Source organism: Bos javanicus, chromosome 5 (assembly GCF_032452875.1).
Source record: "Bos javanicus breed banteng chromosome 5, ARS-OSU_banteng_1.0, whole genome shotgun sequence".
Lineage (NCBI taxonomy): Eukaryota > Metazoa > Chordata > Mammalia > Artiodactyla > Bovidae > Bos > Bos javanicus.
Genome location: NC_083872.1, coordinates 8,163,786 through 8,186,940, shown reverse-complemented (window position 1 = coordinate 8,186,940; position 23,155 = coordinate 8,163,786). Strand labels below are relative to the sequence as shown.

Here is a 23,155-nt window from a genome sequence, read left to right as displayed (position 1 = left end):
ACATCCTTGTTCAGAGTCAAAAATATATTACTGACACTGAGGTTTTCTCTGAGTACTTCTGATTTAGATTGGACTACAAATATGTTGTTACCTTATGTCAGTCATTATAAAAATATAGAGCAATAAATGCAGAGAGATACTTGCCAATCAGAATGTGCCTGATTCACAGATATCTAGATGAGAAGGTTTTCTCATCTAATATGTCAAACATCATAACCCCTTGTTCTTTAAGATGTTGAGTGAAGCAGAGGGTTAGGAATCAGAGATTTTTTTTTTAACTCAAGTTCTCATTCAGAATGTAGAGATTCTGATCCCTTTTCTAAAGTAGAAGATAAGAACATCTACAGTCAGGGAAAAGAGTGATTAATGGGTTTAGCTCACCAGGACTGTGTGAACTGGGAAAATTTAGGACATCCCCTAAACGTCCCATACTCTATAGTGTAACCCTGAAAACAAACCTTATAAACACCTTACCTGTATCAGGAACTGTATGAGAAACTGCAAAGGGAGAACTGGAAATTATAAAAAATTCAGAAGAAATAACCCATATTTGTACTGTAAGGCTTATTTTTTGTCTATTACATATGGATGTGAGAGTTGGACTATAAAGAAAGCTGAGAGCCAAAGAATTGATGCTTTTGAACTGTGGTGTTGGAGAAGAATCTTATAAAGCCCCTTGGACTGCAAAGAGATACAACCAGTCCATCCTAATGGAAATCAGTTCTGAATATTCATTGGAAGGACTGATGCTGAAGCTGAAACTCCAATACTTTAGTCACCTGATGCAAAGAACTGACTCATTTGAAAAGACCCTGATGCTAGGAAAGATTGTAGGTGGGAATAAAAGGGGATGACAGGATGAGATGGTTGGATGGCATCACTGACTCAATGGACATGAGTTTGAGTAAATTCTGGGAGTTGGTGATGGACAGGGAGGCCTGGGGTGCTGCAGTACTTGGGGTCGCAAAGAGTTGGACATGACTGAGCGACTGAACTGAATTGAACTGATCAGGAATTACTTAGTGTATAGTCACAGATTTGTGGAATTCAAAACAATTTCACCATCACTTTTGTTTAGTTATTTAGCTATGTATGAGCTAAAGGGCCAGACACTTGTTATAAAAATATAAGTTCAGGTCCTCAGGAAGTTTATGAAACTGAAAGTCACTTAGTCATGTCCAACTCTTTGCAAGCCCAAGAGTTGCAAGCCCCAACTCTTTCCAAGCCCTAGTCCATGGAATTCTCCAGGCCAGAATACTGGAGTGGGTAGCCTTTCCCTTCTCCCAGGAATCTTCCCAACCCAGGGATAGAACCCAGGTCTCCTGCATTACAGGCAGATTCTTTACCAGCTGAACCACCAGGGAAGCCAAGAATACTGGAGTGGGTAGACTATCTGTTCTCGAGTGGATCTTCCAGATCCAGGAATTGAAGTGGGGTTTCCTGCATTGCAGGGGGATTCTTTACCAGCTGAGCTACAAGGGAAGCCCCAAGAAGTTTATAGTTTGGATCAAATGTTCTAAATAAGAGATCCCTGGGCTCTAAGTAGATCAATGTATATTTCTTATGACTTTTTGGAACTTTTTGACATAGTATGGAAAATCTTCTGTGTGCATGCATTTTATCAGGAAAAAAGTCATGAAACTTTATCAGATGGTTCACATGTAAATTCCAAGATGTTCAAAATGGTCAACTGAAATGATGAGATGTACATGTGTTGTGGTTATTAGTGTAAGGATATTCCACAAAATATCAACTTATAATTTTATGTCTTTATGTATGGTTGGAGACGGCAATGGCACTCCACTCCAGTTTTCTTGCCTGGAAAATCCCATGGATGGAGGAGGCTGGTAGGCTGTAGTCCATGGGGTTGCTAAGAGTCGGACACGACTGAGCGACTTCACTTTCACTTTTCACTTTCATGCATTGGAGAAGGAAATGGCAACCCACTCCAATGTTCTTGCCTGGAGAATCCCAGGAATGGCTGAGCCTGTTGGGCTGCCGTCTATGGAGTTGCACAGAGTCGGACACGACTGAAGCGACTTAGCAGCAGCAGCAGCAACAGGTATGGTTACAGACTATAATTTAATCATTTCTTTAGATTCCCTGGTGGCTCAGATGGTAAAGCATCTGTCTGCAATGCGGAAGACCGGGGTTTGATCCCCAGGTCGGGAAGATCCCCTGGAGAAGGAAATGGCAACCCACTCCAGTACTCTTGCCTAGAACATTCCATGGATGGAGGAGCCTGGTGGGCTACAGTCCATGGGGTCGCAAAGAGTTGGACACAACTGAGCGACTTCACTTTTTATGTTTAAGTAACATAAGGATCTTTATCTCAGCATGTCTTCTTACTGTATTGGTTATTCAGTGATTTCTTTAGCCAGAATAGTAACCTAAAAAACACATTACATTTGAGACAAATTTATGGCAAGTCATCTCTAAAAATAAAAAAATACATATGAGAATAAAGTTATTTTACTAGGAACAGCATGTGCTTAGTATTTCCAGAATATTCGTGCTTTGGGGTTTTATTGACTTATAGTATGACTTCCAAGAATGCAATCTGAGCAAGGCAGGGAATAATAGCCCTCTATAAAGAAAGCTGAACACCAAAGAATTGGTGCTTATGAACTGTGGTGTTGGAGAAGACTCTTGAGAGTCCCTTGGACTGCAAGGAGATCCAACCAGTCCATCCTAAAGGAGATCAGTCCTGGGTGTTCTTGGAAGGACTGATGTTGAAGCTGAAACTCCAATACTTTGGCCACTTGATGCGAAGAGCTGACTCATTGGAAAAGACCCTGATGCTGGGAAAGATTGAGGACAGGAGGAGAAGGGGACAGCAGAGGATAAGATGGTTGGATGGCATCACTGACTCAATGGACATGGGTTTGGGTGGAGTCCGGGAGTTGGTGACGGGACAGGGAAGCCTGGCGTGCTGAGGTTCATGGGGTCACAAAAAGTTGGACACAACTGAGTGACTGAACTGAACTGAACTGAATTCCAAAGTCAGTTCATTCTTCTCTACTGTTGGCAATGGAGCACTAATCCTAAATTTAGTTAGACAAAATTTTACATGTAAAATGTAAAATTGATACATGTAAAATATTCTTTAGTTTTTCAAGTATAGATTATATTATTTTTTTTGTCATTTTAGAACAAAATTCAGCTTTTTCTTACATACCTAATGAATTGAGTCCTGCAATGTTTGAAGTATATTTATTTATATAATTTTCTGCTTAATAAAAGAAAAATTATGGCCTCAGAGCTCAGCCTGGTTTAAGTGTTTTTGATTATTTTGAAGTATACAAGTTTGGTCTTTTTTAAGAGTTTCACCCAATGAATGTAGGCCAAAGGTAAAAATTTGAAAACTGAGTATCAACATCAGGACAATCTCAAATATTACCCAGGAAAACGAATTAGTGTCTCTGATGCAAATGACTAAATGCTAGTGGCTGCACACTGTAGTCAAGATTAGACAGGAAGAATCAAACATCGGCTTCTTACCAGGGGATCCCCCTCTGTGTCAGCTTGTGGAATGTGCTTTGAGGTTGTAGCTTCCTTCGTGGATATACAGCCCTCATACCCAACATCTTCTGGTCGCAACTGAAGTAATGCTGGGCCTTCCTGAGGCAGAGATGCTGAGCTCCATGGGTATGTATCAAGCACCCACTTGGAGGGATCTTCCCAAGGTGCTCGTTTCCCATACATCTAAAAAGTGATCACATATTTAGCACATATAAAATAAATTCCTTGTGTGTGTGGTTTTTTTTTTTTTTTTTTTTGGCAATGCAGCTTGTAGGATCTTAGTTCCCAGAACAGGGATTGAACCCATGCCCTCAGCAGTGAAAGCCTGGAGTCTTAACCACTGGACCACCAGGGAATTCCCTACATCTCTGTTCAGTACAGAGGTGGCTACTAATTGCACATTGAGTCCCTGTGGGACTTTCAGGGGAATGAAGTGTCCATATGCTATCTCCCAGATTTTAAACTATCTGTATAGTTCACTTTAAATTTGAAGGCTAGACAAAATAAATGGGCAGCATTTGGGGGAGAGTATGAGGGATGTTTATTTTAAATACATAAAGAAATGACTACCCACATTTATCTTTGTTAGTAATTTTACAAACTAAATGAAAGCTCAACATTGAGAAAGGGAAGTTCCAGTAATAGAGAAATAAAAAGATTCATGCTAGACACTAAATACCTTTATTTACTAAAGTGTACTTTGGAAAGATGATGAATACAAGAGATTTCTTTTCTCTACTTCATTCTACTCAGATTTTCCTTGACAATAAGCATTCTTTCCCTGACAACCATTTCCATCAGATTAATTTCCTCTGTAATCTCATTGCTTCCTATTAAAACTTCTTTGAGATATTTGTTTGTAAGACCACTGAAAACTTTGTCAGAACTCCTCTGGAGGAAGAAAGTTGATAAGAAAGAGATTATAAAGCCTGGTTAAAATACAGGTAGTGGAGTAGACAGCAGATGAACACAAGTGACGTTAAAAAAATTTTAAACTGGAAGCAAAGCCAAAACCAAACGAGAAACAGCACACTAAGGAGACACAGGTTGGTGGGCTTGGGGAAAAAAAAAAAGAAAAAGTACAGACCACAAAGGCATAGAAAGAAAGGTTAAAATTAAGAGTAGAGGGTAGTAACATAGGCACACTAGTTCTTTGATGGACTTTCCTACTCTACTGAGGGCAATCCTGGTTATTAGGTGTACATTTGGTCCCAGGAGGCACCGAATACCAGTGTGAAGCGTTTCGTGTGGTTTGCTGTGCTTCAGTGAGACAAAAACAAAATGGCGGATGCTGAGTCCAGGAAAGGCCCACAGTCTGCTTGGAACTGTCTTTGAGCTTCTCCTGGAGAAGTTGCATGGGTTGTGGCAGGCTTGCCTTAAGGAAAAAAAAAGTTCAGGTCTTGATATCTACACATCTAGGGGATAACAGTCAGAGAAGGCAATGGCACCCCACTCCAGTACTCATGCCTGGAAAATCCCATGGACGGAGGAGCCTGGTAGGCTGCAGTCCATGAGGTTGCACAGAGTCAGACATGACTGAAATGACTTAGCAGCAGCAGGGGATAACAGTAGGAGTAGTAATCAGCTTTTTAAAAATAGTTCTGTTATTTTGGAGCAGAAATTGTCTCTCAGTTAAAAATCTACTTAGATTGCTATACAACTTAAACTAATTGAAGGAAAGTATATAAATCTTGGAATGGAAACATTACAAAAAGAATATGAAAATCTAGCAGAATCAATTGATGATGTCCAGAATCATCATGGACAGCAAAATTGGGGGTGACCAATAAAAAGGTAAATAGGCTCAATTCTGTATTTCAGAGTTAAGTAGATGTTATAGAACAAGAAATGAAAGAAGAGACATTTAAATATTCAGAAGGAGATGATCTGACTGCTGACATTTCAAGAAAGACAGAATCATCAGGATAAAAATCAGAATCCAGTGCATCACAGTGTTTTTTCGAACTAGAACATCTGGCAAAGAGTATTTGCCATACGGTCCCCCACCAAAGCATCAGCCTTCATTTGGGGAGAAATTATTCTATTCCTCTCAACTCAGATTTTATCTTTGCAACCATGCTTTATTTTTCCACCTTTTGTTCCAGTTCATGGTTCTTTGTTGCCATTATATCCAAGAAAATAGTTCATGACATGTGTGATTTCTCTTCTTCCTGTTCCTCCAGAAGTCACATATGGACCATCCCAAGAATATCATCTGCCAACAGACTTCCAGTCCAGCATATCCTTCAGTAGTGATAACTCTCTCCTCACCAAAAGGTTTTCCTTTTTTTCTCAAAGTGCTGTATCTGCCTCCTGCATCCTCCGTTCCCCCCAAGCCTCAGCTATTCCCTATGTTGTGATTGATCCAACTTTCACTCTAACCTACTAACAAACATCTAGAACCACAGCAGAAAACTTGAGATATTTTTATTTCTCCTCAAAAAAAATTTTTTGGAGTATCTCTCCAAATCTTTATTTAAAGGGAATTTTTATAGAATGATAAATTCTTAGGATGGTGCTTTATAAATAATGATTTGAACATTAAAAATGCTACATACTTCTAAAAAACGAGATTTAAGGATTTTTAAGGTATTACTGTTTTTGAGTTTTCAAAACCCTTCTAATTCTTCTGATGTATTAGCAAATGAATAAGAAATAAGGAAAATTTAATATATAAAGATTTGGATAATAGTTTACTAATGCTGAAATAGATCTAGAGGAACACATAATTAATTTAAATATTAATTTAAAAATCATGACCTCATGAATATTTTAAATAAAATTTCATACAAATATATGATGTTTTTGGAACAAATAATTGAAACCAAGAGACCCAACTTACTTCTGAGATAGCATAATAGTTTTAGATGAATCTTGACATGTACTAAGTTATACTTGAAAATAAAAACTTTTGGCACAGTCTTTAACTTTGTTGGAGACATTTTCTCAGGCTGGTTTGGCTCATACCATTAAAAATATGAAACTGAGTTATTTAAATCTGAGGTAAAACCAGTTGATAGCATTCTCTAGGATCATTACCTCTGTACGTTCTGAACATCCTCATAATATTCATCACGTTCACCATCCTGTTAGTTCTAAATCACTGCCATGCCTTTCTACAAGGTGAGGAAAGCATAAGGAAGTGAAAGGAAGTGAAATGAAGGAAAATAGACAACCAATTTTTTTTAGACAGTGATATAAAGACTTAACACAGAACTGCAGATGACAAAATGTGAAAAGCATGAAGTATATCTTAGTTCTGGCAGCACTTGTGATAACCAGAAATAGAGATGCCTAAAACTGAGAATAGAGAAAAGCAAAAACTGCCTAAACCTTGGCTGAGTTATTGTAAAGATGACTGGATTTTTCTGCCACAAGTTTGGTGATTATACAACGCGAATCTTAAAAAAAAATTCACACAAGGAAAAATAATCAAGACTTACAGAAAAGGGATGATATATTTTGTTGAAAAGGGGTTTTCTTATTAGGGATGTATTTTGATTTCTTAGTTAAGAGTAAATAGAAGGGGTGGTTGCAGGGCCTTGATGTAAGGTAGAGGAGGGAGGAGCAGAGATGCTGCTAAACCAACCTGTTTTGAAAAATGAAATGCCTTAGATTTAGAGCACCTGTAAAAACAGAAAGGAATTTTGCAAGGGATGTTAAAGGGTTTCAAGCAATGAAACATCCTAAAGCAGGGAATCTATTAATGTAAGCACAAACTACTTGCTACTGATTACATAAGAAGAGAATAAATGGGGAATTTCCTAGAGATCCAGTGCTCCCACTGCAGGTGGCATGGGTTTCACCCCTAGTCAGGGAAGATCTCGAATGCTGTGTGACCTAAGAAAAAAAAAGAAGAGAACAAATGACCACGGTCCATATCAACATGCCTGTTTTATAAGATGCAGAACTGTGCAATTAACTAGCTATCTAATAAGAACAGTTCATAAATACCAATGGCAATAAATTTGGCCTTCAATGTGTTCTTATTGGAATTCTTTCTCCTACATATTTATTCTCAGAAAAAAATGTATTAGAAACTATTTGTTCTTTCAAGCTACCTTTATTTTTCTGCACAAATCAGAGAAATTATTTTTTTTTTGTTTGTTTTTTTGCTTTTAAAGGATGATTTTTTTTTCTATTTCGTTTTTTAAAACAGTTAAGAAAATTGAGTACTATACCTGCAGACCTTCTCTTACTGCCTCCAGAATATAAGGTACCAAAGAATAGTTCCAGAGATCCATGAACCATACTCTAGAACCTTCTACATCCATGGGACAAGGCAGGAAAAGTCGAGGGCCTGAGAAGAAAGAAATAACAAACCATTTATGAGAATCCCTGTATTTAGCAATCTAAAGACATATTTAGACACCGTTCTGGGGGTATTAATATGCTTCTTATAGGATTCTTAGAAAATTATAATCTTGGTCAGCTTAATTATCATCAGTGTTTTACTGAAGATCCATCTTCAGGACCCTCCTTTATTTTTACACTAAAATCTTAGTCTAATACATAACATTTTAGTATTAGGAGAAACCTTAAAGGTCATAATCCAGTCAATCTGCTCCACTTTACAAATGACAAAACTATGATGGAATGAATTGTCAAATATAAAATATGTCATTATTTGCTGGAAGTGGGCCTCTGCAGTGGTCTTCTGATCCCAATTGTAGAATTGTCCTAATTCTTTCTATACTGTGCCTTTAGTGAGTATATCTTTCTGATCCACAAGGATCAGCAAGGAAAAGGGGACTTTTTTTGTGTGCAACTTAAGAAGGAATATAAAAATAAACATCTTTATGCCAACTCAAGACAAATAACTCAAACAATTGTATCTTCATGAAAATATAAAATGCCTAAATTATCTTAAAATCTCTCACAACTATAATTCATATATGCTAAAATTTGTTTTAGCATAAAAATGATACTCTAAAAAGATATGATTTATTTCACATGGCTACCTGACTTTTAGTTGTCTATATTAAACTAATATAGCTGTCTACATTAGTTGATGTTAGCAAAGTTTCATGCTTGTATGCGTGCTAAGTCTTCTCAGTCATGTCTGACTCTTTGCAACCCTAAGAACTGTAGTCTTCCAGGCTCCTCTGTCCATGGGATTTTCCAGGCAAGAATACTGGAGTGGGTTGCTATGCCCTCCTCCAGGGGATCTTCCCATCCCAGGGATTGAACCCACATCTCTTATGTCTCCTGCATGGATAGGCAGGTTCTTTACCAGTAGTGCCACCTGGGAAGCCTTAGTAAACTGTAACAGTCAGATGAAAAGACACAAAGCTTGAAGGCAAACTTTCGGAAGGAGGAAAAAAAAATGAAAACTTAAATTTTTGGAAGCTTCAAAAACATTAGCTTCAGTTGTTATTTTCTACTTCCAATCTGGCTATCTTAACCAAGTACTCTTAGTTCCTGGAAAATGGCATATTGCAATTTTGGAGCTCACCAATTGTAACATCAGAAGAACTGTGTGTTTCTAAAAAACTGTTGAGATGATGCCACGTCTTAGGAATCCAATCTATAATTTTGACTAGGTCATTATTGCGAATGTTCCTTTCAATTTCCATCTCTATCAGTTTCCTTCGAAGGTATCTGCCTAAAAAGCCTTTCACTGGCTCTGTGTGGTTTGCACATAGTACCCACCTATAAAAAGAAAAAAAAATAATCAAAACCAAAACCCAGAAATCCTTATATAAATTAAACTTAAAGTCCACAGTGGTTCTCTCTCCAATATAAAGTAATAATGTTCCTATTTCAGTTGGAGGCCATATGTTAATGATCAAAGAGATGAGACAGTCTATTAACATTAGAGCTAAACTGTATGTAACTTTTCTTTCTGAGCTAAAGAGAAGCTCATGTGCGTCACAGCAGTGAGTGGGAGTGTGCACGCTGAGCACTCTTCTGTAGGAGAATCACAAATCCTGAAATAGTAACTCTCTTCACATTTCTCACATTTAGAAGAAAAGTGTTCTACTTTAGCTGTGACATAGTGAGCAGGAAAAACATTTCTTTTTTCTTCTTTTTTAAAGAAACACTTTTGATTATAGGTCAGGGATCACAAAATGTCTGCTTGAGAAAGAGTGTCAGAAGAAGTGAGAATTATTTCCACACCCCAGGTTACCGATTCGTCAGTGTACAAATGGAAAAAAACAACCACCAAAAGCAAACAGAAAAGAGACAATACAAACAATTCCAACTTATTTTTACCTGAAATTGTGATGTAGCTCTAGATTTGGTGATGAAGAAACTCCCTGATTCATTGTTCCAATAATATATGGACTGGAGACAAAAAGAAAAGAAAATGTATATGCATTAAAGGTAAAAGATATTAATATGTTAAAATTGTCTCAGGAAACAATTTGGATAAACTTGTATTCTTCCCTTTAAAATTATGCTGTAAAGGGGTAATTTTATGACATTTGGCTGGAAAATGACAAAGATCACTGAAGTAGAAATTAAGATTTGGGGCTCAAATGTCAGCTCTGGCATCCTAGGCAAATCATTGTAATCATTTTCCCTCTCTAATCCCATGTTTACTCATATATAAAATAAAGAGATTAAGTAGAATAATCATAGGGATCTCATCCCACTCTAATATCTAATGATTCTTTTGCTTATAATCCAATTAATTAATTTTTCCTTTATTATTTCATATTTCTAGCAGAGATAACTGGGATACTTGCACCATTGAAACTAACATTTATGCAGTTGTTCTTATATGTTCTTTTTTAGAGATCATACTACAGTGAATCTTAACAATCTTTTCAGATTTTTTATACCCTACTTTAACCTTTTCTCTCATGTAAATAGTTAAACATTAGAATCACTAGGGACAAAGGTATATCTGAATGTAATAAATTTACTTCTATAGGAAGGTTGAATTTAAACTTTACTATGGACTAAAAATGAAACAGTTCTATAGCCTTGTTCTAGTTCTTAATTTCCCTGATTCAAACATTCTGTTATTGATAAGAGTCAATAATAGGGCTTCCCTTGTGGCTCAGCTGGTAAAGAATCCACCTGCAATGTGGGAGACCTGGGTTTGATCCCTGGGTTGGGAAGATTTCCTGGAGAAGGGAAAGGCTACCCACTCTAGTATTCTGGCCTGGAGAATTCCATGGACTGCATAGTCCATGGTGTCACAAAGAGTTGAACACAACTGAGCGACTTTCATATCACATCACATAGCCTCGTTCTAGTTCTTAATATTCCTGATTTAAACATTCTCTTATTGACAATAGTCTTCCAGACTTTTAGCATACGCGTGGAAGGTAATATCATCAAGTAAATACCGTTGCTATAAAAGCACCTGGGACACAGTTGTTGAATGAATAAATAGACGTTTGTAAACATGGCATAATAGTAATGAAGGCTTTTCAAATTAACAACATCCACTGCCGCTGCCGCTGCTGCTGAGTCGCTTCAGTCGTGTCCGACTCTGCGACCCCATAGACGGCAGCCCACCAGGCTCCCCCGTCCCTGGGATTCTCCAGGCAAGAACACTGGAGTGGGTTGCCGTTTCCTTCTCCAATGCGTGAAAGTGAAGTTGCTCAATAGTGTCCGACTCTTCACAACCCCATGGACTAAGCCCACCAGGCTCCATCCATGGGATTTTTCAGGCAAGAGCACTGGAGTGGGCTGCCATTGCCTTCTCCGAATGGCATCTACTATAGGTCCTAAAGGGAATAAAGGCACAAGAATGCAAGTTTGATCCCCATTTTTCATATTTCATCATTCAAAATATTTCAAACATACCATTTATTGTATTTACAGTTGAGAAAACCATTGAAGATATCACTCAAAGAGCCCACATGATGAAGATTATCGAGAATTATTACAACTGGAAGCTCTGCACCATTATTATCAGCACTGCATTGTTCAGCCAGGTTAGCTAGATATTGTTGCAATTCCTTTAAAAAATAAAGAAAACAAACACATCAATGATAAATTCATACTAATGGTAAGCAATTCATACTTTAGGAATAATGCATTTTGTCTTCCATCTGAGTTCTGTGATTAAAACTCATAGATCATTCCATTGATATAAAATCTTATTCTACAAAGCAAAAAACATATAATGTTGAAAGTGTACATTTTTAAAGCAAAGAGAAAAGCCAGTACAGAACATCTGAAGCAAATATAAAACTGTAAACACAAGGACATATTTCTCAGTTTGTTCTCTCCCTGGAAGAAAGGCAAAAAAAAAAATGAATTCTTGATATGAGCCCTTATGGTAAACCATAAATATTGAGACTCCATTCTTACTTTTGATATAATTATAAAAATGGATTTTAGCAAGCCTTATAATTTGAGGTATAGACTAAATCCAAAATGATACCCCTAAATTTCCATTTAGACTCTAAACGTCTTAATTATTTTGATGAGGTGCACCTGAAAATACAGCCCTGGGACTCAGATAAAACTGTGGTTGGTTGGTTGTTTGATTGACTTATTTATTATCTGCATGCAACTGTTGTAGTTTAAAACAAAGACAAAAGTTGTTATATTTCATTGGGTCACTTGACATTAGCATTTAGCATTTATTAAGTTTCTTGGTTATTTACAGGTATTTTTCCTTTCTAATAGCTTTTAATCTAAATATGATAACCAGTTCACTGATTGCTGTCACAGATGGGTAGGCCAGAAACATAATTAGGTTTCTTAGAATTATCCTAATCAGTAAGAGCATTTCCATAATATTTGCATATTTACAATGACATTTTCAATTTGTAAATCTTGAGCAGGGTTAAAATCAATTTCATGATGGATCTTGAAAATAATGAATAGAATTCCAAATGATAAGTATGTAGTTTTTTACTCTTTCAACACAGATTTAGCAAGTGCCTACTATGTGCCAGGTACTCTGGCATCAAGGATTTAGAGCTTACTTCTACATTCTAGGCATTATAGTTGACAAACAAAAGAGCAGGCCAACAAGTAAATCACAATGTAGTGTGATAAGTGAAATGCACAAAGCACTATAGAAAAACTAAAGAGAGATATCTAATTCAGATTTAAGGTTCAGAGAAATACGCTATGGGGGTGGGAGGTATAATTGAAGAATAAAGAGTAAAGCATAAGAGCTGGAAGATATGAGTGTGTGATGTGTTTGGAGAAATATTAGTGTTCTGCTTTTGCATAAAATGGTACACGGTAGTAGTGATCTCAATGAGAGAAAACAGAAAAGACTGAATCCATGCAGAGAAATTTGGATTTTACTATATAAACACAAACACCACTCATATGCTGTTGTTGTTTTGACAAGGGTAGAGAATTTATCAAAGAAAACATATATTTGAAGGATTTGTCATTGTTCAGTAGCTCAGTCATGTCTGACTCTTTGTGACCCCATGGACTGTAGCACACCAGGCTTCCCTGTTCTTCACCAACTCTCAGAACTTGTTCGAACTTATGTCCATAGAATTGGTGATGCCATCCAATCATCTCATCCTCTGCTGTCCCCTTCTCTTCCTGCCTTCAATCTTTCCCATCACCAGGATCTTTTCTAATGAGTCAGCTCTTGGCATCAGGTGGCCAAAGTACTGGAGCTTCAGCTTCAGCATCAATTCTTCCAATGAATATTCAGTGTTGATTTCCTTTTGGATTGACTGGTTTGATCTCCTTGCTGTCCAAGGGACTCTTAAGAATCTTCTCCAACACCACAGCTCAAAAGCATCAATTCTTCAGTGCTCAGCCTTCTTTATGGTACAACTCTCACATCCATACATGACTACTGGAAAAACCATAGCTTTGACTATATGGAACTTTGTTAGCAAAGTGATGTCTCTGCTTTTTAATATGCTATGTAGGTGGCATAGCTTTACTTGCAAGGAGCAAGTGTCTTTTAATATAGATGCTTGAAGGACAGGATGATCAATTAGAAATGGAAAAACCAATCAAGATGCTTACTGCCTTGAGTAGGTTAGGCACATACAGTATGCAGATAACTACAATTCATAGTGGAAAATAATACATTACCTCAAAAGAGTATACAACAAAGATTTTGTTCACTGCATATAAAGATTACTTGTGGCTTCTGGGAAAGACTTTCTGGTGGCAGTATTATTTGCTATTAACTTTTTATTCTAAAGATTAGGTGATATTTTGATGCTTAAAAATGGAAGAATAGCTTTCCACATAGAGACAAACAAAGGCAAAACACAAAAATATGAGCTCCATGTAGGAAAGAACCAGTAGTATATGTTTTGTGAAAGAGTTGTAAGTAAATTGGAAAGAAAAGTTTGCAACTTTGAATGATTGGTAAGACTACTGGACTTTTCCTACTGACAGTGAAGAAACATTCACTATTTTGGAGATCTGAGTAATGTAGCCAGAATCATGATTTTTAAGTGGGGTAAATATATTGTTTAACTCTATACTCTGAGCACATCATGAGAAAAGGTGGGCTGAATGAGTTACAAGCTGGAATCAACATAGGTGGGAGAAACAGCCACAACTTCAGATATGCAGATGATACCACCCTAATGGCAGAAAACAAACAGGAACTAAAGAGCCTCTTGATGAGGGTGAAGGAAGAGAGTGAAAGAGCCAGCTTAAAACTAAATACTAAGAAAAAAACTAAGATCATGGCATCCAGCCCCATTATTTCATGGCAAATAGAGGAGGAAAAGGTAGAAGTAGTGTCATATTTCCTCTTCTGTGGCTCTAAAATCACTTCGAATGGTGACTGCAGAAATGAAATCAGGTGTTTGCTTCTTGGCAGCAAAGTTATGACAAACCTAGACAGTATGTTGAAAAGCGGAGACATTACTCTGTCGACAAAGGTCCGTATGGTCAAGGCAATGGTCTTCGAAGTGGTCATGTACAGCTGTGAGAGTTGGACCGTGAAGAAGGTGGGGCAGTGAAGAATTGATGCCTCTGAACTGTGGCGCTGGAGAGTCCCCTGGACAGCAAGGAGATCAAACCATCAACCTTAAGGGGAATCAACTCTGAATATTTGTTGGAAGGACTGATGCCGAACTGAAATTCCAGTATTTTGGTCATCTGATGTGTACAGCTGACTCATTGGAAAAGTCCCTGATCCTGGGAAAGATGCGGGGGGGGGGGGGTGGCGGGCAGAAGGAGAAGAGGGCATCAGAGGATGAGATGGTTGGATGGCACCACCAGTACAAGGGACATGAACTTGGGCAAACTTCAGGAGATGGTGAGGGCAGAGAGGCCTGACCTGCTGCAGTCCATGGGGTTGCAAAGAGTCAGACACAACTGGGCAACTGAACAAGTGTATTGTAAAGGAAGAAGAGAAATCAGTCAAGAGAATACTGAAATTGCTGACGCCAAGACACACTGTGGGACTCGAGGAATAATAGAGGTATGGGAAGATTTTTGACCTAGAGCAGACAGCAATGGGGAGTCACTGCTGAATTTTAAAGTGATCAGCTTTTAATTATGAAAAGACATTCCATTTCCATGAACTGAAAGCAAAAAGAGACACACAGAGAGAATTGGAATTTAATGGAAGTTGTAAATCAAGCAGTTAGTAAGCAACTGCAGTAGCCCAGGTAAGCGATAGAGTGTTCATTTGTTTGGGAGGGTGGTGGTAGCCGAGATGGATAGAAGAAGATGCATTTGTGATACATTTTCAGAGTTGGAATTGGCATTTCTAAATATGTATATTTACTGTACTAATGGAAACATATCTGTAAGCTAACAGAAATGTCTACCATATGGAACACGGGTATGGCTAATAGTGTCCAACTGGAACCGATACAAGTTCAAACAAGGAAGTTATCTGGATGAAAACAGATGTGGAGGAGATCAGAATGTTGAGGAATATTTACATTCACTGGAAGGTGAAGGAAAAACCGTCAGTGAACGACACTAAGAAGGAGCTTACTAGAAGGTAGGAAGGAAACAGGAGAGAATTCCATAATCATGAAAATGAGAACAATTTCTAGATAGGGGGATCAATTATAGTAATCAGGTACACATAAATCAAAAGAGAGAAAAGAGGAGGGAGGAGAGGGGAGAGGAGGAAGAGGAGGAGGTGAAGCAGGGAGGTGGCTGAGGGAGGGAGGTGGAGAAGCTTGACTTGGATTTGGTAAATAAGAAATCACTGGGTGATTCTGAAAAAATACGGCTAGAAGATTCTATTACAGTTCTCTTTTTTCTTGAGACTGGTAGCAGATTCCTTTGGGAATCTAATAAAAGGTATGGACCAGTCAGAAGTAGAAATAAGCAAATACAAGTAATTCAGTCATATAACTTGAGTTTTTTTTTTTTTTTTAACCCCACTTGAAATCATTTCATGAACTTCACCCTAGCTTAACTGGGGTAAAATCTTAGATTGAAGTATTGATATATTAGCATTAGAAGTTTTAGTCCAAGATCTAATAAGGCAGAAAAATAAACAGGTATATCTACCAGATGAATATTGATAATGAGACGAATCCCATACTTTGAAAATACACACAGAACACAGAGGTTGCATAAAAACTATTGATCACTGTTTTCCCTCATTTTGACTCTAGACACACTCAAAATGAATCTGCCAAGTCCAGCTTTCTGATCTTTTCCCACCTAACATTCCAAATGGCTTCAGCTGGCCACATATTCTTTACTGAATCCATCTCCAGCCTTCTGGGCCCACTATATCAAATGTCACAAAGTGTAATTGTTTATGTGTCCTGCTTTCAATCAAAGTATTCCAGCTGGCAGCTCAAGAGAGGGCTTGAAGAATGGGAAGAGGGACAGAATGTAAAATGCAGAGACACCCAAAACATGAAAAGATTTGTTTTCATTTGATGGTTTATTGGTGGACGTTTTTGGAATCACTGAGTACTTTGTGCCTTGTCCCTTCGGAGCTATCAGAGGCACAGCATAAAGCATGTCAGCAGTTACGCAGCTCTGATTCTCAGGGAAGGCGTTTATCTCACACCTTATCCACCCTTTACTGTCGTAACCGACACTTAGCTGTCCCTCCCACAACGCTAGCCTGCCATCCCCAGTTTCCTATACCACTCTCACATACCATCAACTCCCAGAAAATAATCGCAAATTCTCTAAAAATGTGGCAAGAACTGGCCAAATTCTCAGGCCAGGACTTGGTATCCAACATTACTGATGGGTCATTCATATCTTACAACCGTAAAGAAATAATAAACATTTGTTAGTTGGATTTTGTGCTTTCTTGGCGATGAACACTATGTGACTTGTCCACGGATTTCTTCCTATAACTGTTCTCTAGCGTCATCCATTCTGTTCACTTTTGTCATGCTTTATTTATTACTTTATAATAACAAAGATTAAACTGACCTCATAATGGCACAAGTGATTTTATTCAGAAAAAGTAGAAAATAAGAGTGCTGGCTGTATTTGATCAAATTTTAAAGGCCATATAAATTGTTATTGCTTAAAAACATCCCCAAGCACTAAACATTTTTTAACTGAAATAAAAATAACAGATATAACAGTGTCTTATGGAGTGAGGCAAATTTTAGAACTAATGTAAGTTACCCTACTTTATTTTAGCATGTCAAATTATATACTGAGGAAGGATGGTCAACTTGACTCAAAATTTGACTTTAAGTGATTCTCCAACTTTATCAAAGTCCCGTTTCCTCTAATTAATCTCCTATTTTCCAACCAGTTGCTTTTTTTTTTTCTTTTTTTTTCAAAAAAGAAGTACTTCTAAAGAGTTCTTTCACATTAACATTAAGGAAAAATCAAAGAGAACACAGGGTAATTAAGATATGTCAATTCTTTTATCATTTTGGCTGAAAAGAAACAAAATATGTTAAAGCTTTTAAATAAAGCTTGCCAACATCCTCTGGATCATGGAAAAAGCAAGAGAGTTCCAGAAAAACATCTATTTCTGCTTTAATGACTATGCCAAAGCCTTTGACTGTGTGGATCACAATAAACTGTGGAAAATTCTGAAAGAGATGGGAATACCAGACCACCTGATCTGCCTCTTGACAAATTTGTATGCAGGTCAGGAAGCAGCAGTTAGAAGTGGACATGGAACAACAGACTGGTTCCAAATAGGAAAAGGAGTATGTCAAGGCTGTATATTGTCCCCCTGCTTATTTAGCTTATATGCAGAGTACATCATGAGAAACGCTGGACTGGAAGAAGCACAAGCTAGAATCAAGATTGCTGGGAGAAATATCAATAACCTCAGATATGCAGATGACACCACCTTTATGGCAGAAAGTGAAGAGGAACTAAAAAGCCTCTTGATGAAAGTGAAAGAGGAGAGTGAAAAAGTTGGCTTAAAGCTCAACATTCAGAAAATGAAGATCATGGCATCCGGTCCATCACTTCATGGGAAATAGATGGGGAAACAGTGGAAACAGTGTCAGACTTTATTTTGGGGGGCTCCAAAATCACTGCAGATGGTGACTGCAGCCATGAAATTAAAAGACGCTTACTCCTCGGAAGGAAGGTTATGACCAACCTAGATAGCATATCGAAAAGCAGAGACATTACTTTGCCAACAAAGGTCTATCTAGTCAAGGCTATGGTTTTCCTGTGGTCATGTATGGATGTGAGAGTTGGACTGTGAAGAAGGCTGAACGCCGAAGAATTGATGCTTTTGAACTGTAAGGATTGCAAGGAGATCCAACCAGTCCATTCTGAAGGAGATCAGCCCTGGGATTTCTTTGGAAGGAATGATGCTAAAGCTGATACTGCAGTACTTTGGCCACCTCATGCAAAGAGTTGACTCATTGGAAAAGACTCTGATGCTGGGAGGGATTAGGGGCAAGAGGAGAAGGGGATGACAGAGGATGAGATGGCTGGATGGCATCATTGACTCGATGGACATGAGTCTGGTTGAACTCCGGGAGTTGGTGATGGACAGGGAGGCCTGGCGTGCTGCGATTCATGGGGTTGCAAAGAGTCGGACACGACTGAGCGACTGAACTGAACTGAACTGAACTGATGAGGAGACCCAGAATTCATTGGAGGCATTAAACATGTAGGCTGAGGCAAACAAGCAACTGTGTCTTCTGCTTTTACTTAGAGAAGAGTTTAATATTCTGTCTCAGGTGCCATGTCTCTCTCTACTTAAAATGAGAATATTTGGTTCATCAACAATCTGAATAGTGCTGAATTCCAAGGACGTAGTCAGAATTCATGTGCTTTATTGAGTCAACGTGAGGAGATAATATCCTGCATTATACACAACTCTGCTCTCCTTGAAAAATACATATAAGACAATTTGAACAAAGGTCTGTGTGTGTCACAGGGGTGGGTGGTCTGTATGGGTCTGCGTGTATTTGTATAAGAAATCCTCATTGCAGCCAAGAGCTATAATTAGTAACTGTGGGAAACCCTTAGACAGTGCTTGCTATGTGCACTATTCTCTCTCTTCCCGGCTTCTATTTCTCTCTCTCTCTCTCACACACACAGAGTCACTCCTTTAGTCCTTAACACAACTTCACTATTTTCCCCATTTTATGGCTGGGAAAACTGAGGCACAAAGAAATTAAAGAATCAGCCCTAGTTTCCACAGTTGGTTGGTGTCATGAACTTAATGAACTATTCCTTTAAGGCATTTTTGTTCACTAAATTAAACATCTTTCAAGAATTTAGTGGTTTGGGGCTGCTTTGGGGAGTCGTGTTTATTTTCTAAATATTTGTAGGAGGGAGGTTACTGTGAGACTGGGTCAGTTTAGATCATTTAACCAGGTCATTTTTGAAAAAAGTCACAGTGACCCAGTGTCATCTGGGTAACCTTGAGGTATTGCTAATAACAAATGTAGTTTCCTAAGAGAGCCTCAGGCTGCACTGACTGAGAATGTAGTTAGATTAACTATCAGTAAAAGTAGCCCTGTGTTAGCGGTATGTGACGCATCAACTATTTTCTTTTTAAAATTGTTGACTGCTTGGAGTATATGAAAGTACTGGCTGCGTTTTATATCCCTCACGGCTATTTGAGAGCTGAGAGTGTTCAGGATGATAATTCTGGTATGCTAGACCTTAGTATAGACTCATCTCACACACTAGCAAAGTGATGCTCAAAATTCTCCCATCCAGGCTTCAACAGGACAGGAACCATGAACTTCCAGATGTTCAAGCTGGATTTAGAAAAGGCAGAGGAACAAGAGATCAAATTCCCAACATCCACTGGATCATCAAAAAAGCAAGAGAGTCCCAGAAAAAAACATTTACTTCTGTTTTATTGACTACGCCAAAGCCTTTGACTGTGTGGATCACAACAAACTCTGGAAAATTCTTCAAGAGATGGGAATACCAGACCACCTGACCTGCCTCCTGAGAAATGTGTATGCAGGTCAAGAAGCAACAGTTAGAAATGGACATGGAACAACAGACTGGTTCCAAATCGGGAAAAGAGTATGTCAAGGCTATATATTGTCATCCTGCTTATTTAACTTATATGCAAAGTACATCATGTGAAATGCCAGGCTGGATGAAGCACAAGCTGGAATCAAGATTGATGGAAGACATATCAATAACCTCGGATATGCAGATGACACCACCCTTAAGGCAGAAAGGGAAGAAGAACTAAAGAGCCTCTTGATGAAAGCGAAATAGGAGATTGAAAAGTCAACATTCAGAAACCTAAGATCATGGCATCCAGTCCCATCACTTCATGGCAAATACATGGGAAAACAATGGAAACAGTGACAGACTTTATATTTTGGGGCTCTAAAATCACTGCAGATGATGACTTCAGCCAGAAAAATTAAAATATGCTTGCTCCTTGGAAGAAAAGTTATGACCAACCTAGACAGCATATTAAAAAGCAGAGACATTACTTTGTCAACAAAGGTCCATCTAGTCAAAGCTATGGTTTTTCCAGTAGTCATGTATGGATGTGAGAGTTGGACCATAAAGAAAGCTGAGTGCTGAGGAATTAATGCTTTTGAACTGTGGTGTTGGAGAAGACTCTTGAGAGTCCGTTGGACAGCAAGGAGATCCAACCAGTCCATTCTAAAGGAAATCAGTCCTGAATATTCGTTGGAAGGACTGATGCTAAAGCTGAAATTCCAATACTTTGACCACCTAATGCAAATAACTGACTCACTGGAAAAGACCCTGATGCTGGGAAAGATTGAAGGCAGGAGGAGAAGGGGACGACAGAGGATGGGATGGTTGGATGGCATCACCGACTCAATGGGGACAGGGAAGCCTGGCAGTGCTGCAGTCCATGGGATTGCAAAGAATCAGACACAACTGAGCAACTGAACTGAAATGAACTGACTGAGACCTTAGGTGATGGTGAAATGGAATACTATTCAATTTCCTAAGTTTCCTACACAGAAATCTTATAGAAATATGATGTAAACAATTTTCTGCTCCCAGAATTTCTGCTTAGAATATATTAATCATACCCAAATCTCCATTATTACAATATTCCAGTTAATTCCTTATTTATTATGACCCAGACCAGATACTGACTTTTGAAAGCTCTGATTCCTCCAGGAAGAGTTCTAGCCTCTTGCTTCCATATTATTTACTTGGATCTCTTTTTGCTCTAACATTTCCTAAATGGATGTCTAAGAGAAATTAGACAATAGAGACTTTGTTCTTTTCTGCTGTCAATTCCCAATGCTTATGAAGTACTAGATAACTGAATGCCACTGAGCAGTCTTATTCAAATTCACAAATAGGATTTATTCATTCTCCAGATTCCAGCCTTAGCCAATGAGATAGATAAGTTTCCAGGCACAATATGGAAGTTTCATGTAATCTTAATGCTTAGTTGAGTAATACAATTACGGATAAATGGCAGCGGTTGTCTTAGGAGTCTGTGACTTACCTTACTAGACTTGTGATCCACATTAAAAGTGGCGATTGCATCCTCTGTTTTTTTCCTCCCAGATTTGGTTATTACATATTCAGCAAGTTTGTGTGCTAAATAAGTCTTTCCAGTACCACTAGGTCCTGAGAGTATAATTCTGTGATGCTCCATCAACAAGTTAAAGTATCTTTGGGTAATTGGTTTAGGAATCAGAGTATCAAAAACAAAACTGTCCAAACTGTTTTCTTCTACCCCTAAAGGGAGAAACAAAGGGAAGAGAATGGCTTATGGTTCTACATAAGCTAGAATTTAAAACACAGTGTCAACTGGCACCTGGGCTTTGTTAGCCGTAGGAATAACACTCCTTGCAAGAGACTTTCCTTGACATTTCTGTCTCACAAACATGTGTTGCTATTTTAAGACAGAATACATGAGAAATAAGGCAGAGTGAACACAGGAATGAAAGCAAGCCAGTTGCTTTTCCTAAGACTCTCTCCCCTGTCTACTTCATGCTACCCGCTTATGTTTCCACAGAGAAATGGAAGCATTACTATGAATGCTATCAAGAACTATTCTTCTCTTTGAAGGTGGTAATTTTGTTAAGCATAAATATAAAAATTTGTGTTCTTCTCTTTTTCCTCCTCTTTTCTCCTTCTTTGTACTTCCTTCTAGCTCTCATTATACATCCCTGCTATACCATCACTTAAGCTTTTGAAGAATATATATTGTGATATTTGGCAAGGAATTAAGGAGAGCAACAGTATCTCAACTATCTTAATCATAAAATCAAATATTGACAAATCCCTCTATTAATCCATAGTTACCTAGATATGTTCTGAACTCATCAACATATGTGAACAAGAAATTATGGAGACAAGGATACCTGAGATATTCCATTTACCTAGAAATAATCACATTATTCAAAGCAAAAGAATTTCTCATCCCTGATTCTTAACTTCCATTCTCTGTCCCCAGTGGGTATTCACTGAATATGTGCTTAGTCTCTTCACTGCGTCCAACTCTTTGTGACCCCATGGGTTGTACCCTGCCAGGCTCCTCTGTCCATGGGATTCTCCAGGAAAGATCACTTGACTGGGTAGCTATTCCCTTCTCCAAGGGATCTTCCCAACCCAGGGATCAAACTTGGGCCTCCTGCATTGCAGGCAGATTTTTTACCATCTAAGCTACCAGGGAAGCCCTTGCTGAGCATATATATTTTAAAATTGAAGGTATAGGGATGAATATATTACCTTAGACTATGCAATAAACTTTTAGAAATTTCCCCTAAATCAAAGAGGATAATGTAGAAAACCTAGAAATTTGAAATTTGACAAGTCACTTCCTTTATGAGTCCTTGAGAATCTTCAAAATTACATCTCAAAACTCAAAGACTTTAATTTACTTGATTTTTGTTTTTAGTTGGATTTTTGTGTTTTTAATATAAATATGGCTCATCTCATACCCAAAGTATTAAAGTAGTTAGCCTACTTTTCAAATATGAAAATTTGAAGTGAAACTGCAAAAAAAAAAGAAAAGAAACATTGGTAACAATGAAATTGTGGGGTTTTTTTTTCCATTTTTGTTTTTACCTTTCAGGTTCACAGTGATGACGTTATTATCACCCACAAGGTACCCACACGGCAGCAGCTCAGGCACTTCTGGGCCATGGGATCTGGTCACGTCTCCTATACAGTAGCTGGCAATGCAGTCAGAGCTCAGACCAAGGCTAGCGGAGGTATCAATTCTGAACACATACTCCTGAAATTGTATACACAAAGATGCAAAGTCAAAACAGAGGGACCACTCTTCTACCAGTGTAAAATTCACGGGGATATGAAACTAGCTATCATGAATTTTAGAACTGGGTACTACAATAACTATTAATATCACACAGCA

The 23,155-nt window shown here is 38.1% G+C and overlaps 1 protein-coding gene across 7 annotated transcripts in view; it reads right to left on the bottom strand.

Moving 5' to 3' along the window:
• The window catches only part of NAV3 (neuron navigator 3), an 892,841-nt gene that overhangs the window by 5,333 nt on the left and 864,353 nt on the right, over positions 1-23,155 (bottom strand). For all 7 annotated transcript variants that reach the window (XM_061415605.1, XM_061415600.1, XM_061415606.1 and 4 more), the window contains 7 exons: positions 22,849-23,017; positions 21,278-21,513; positions 11,287-11,441; positions 9,739-9,810; positions 8,978-9,174; positions 7,704-7,822; positions 3,502-3,705 (listed from right to left, as the gene is read on the bottom strand). In XM_061415605.1, the coding sequence (XP_061271589.1) occupies positions 3,502-3,705; positions 7,704-7,822; positions 8,978-9,174; positions 9,739-9,810; positions 11,287-11,441; positions 21,278-21,513; positions 22,849-23,017 (1,152 nt within the window). The remainder of the gene's footprint in view (positions 1-3,501; positions 3,706-7,703; positions 7,823-8,977; positions 9,175-9,738; positions 9,811-11,286; positions 11,442-21,277; positions 21,514-22,848; positions 23,018-23,155) is intronic.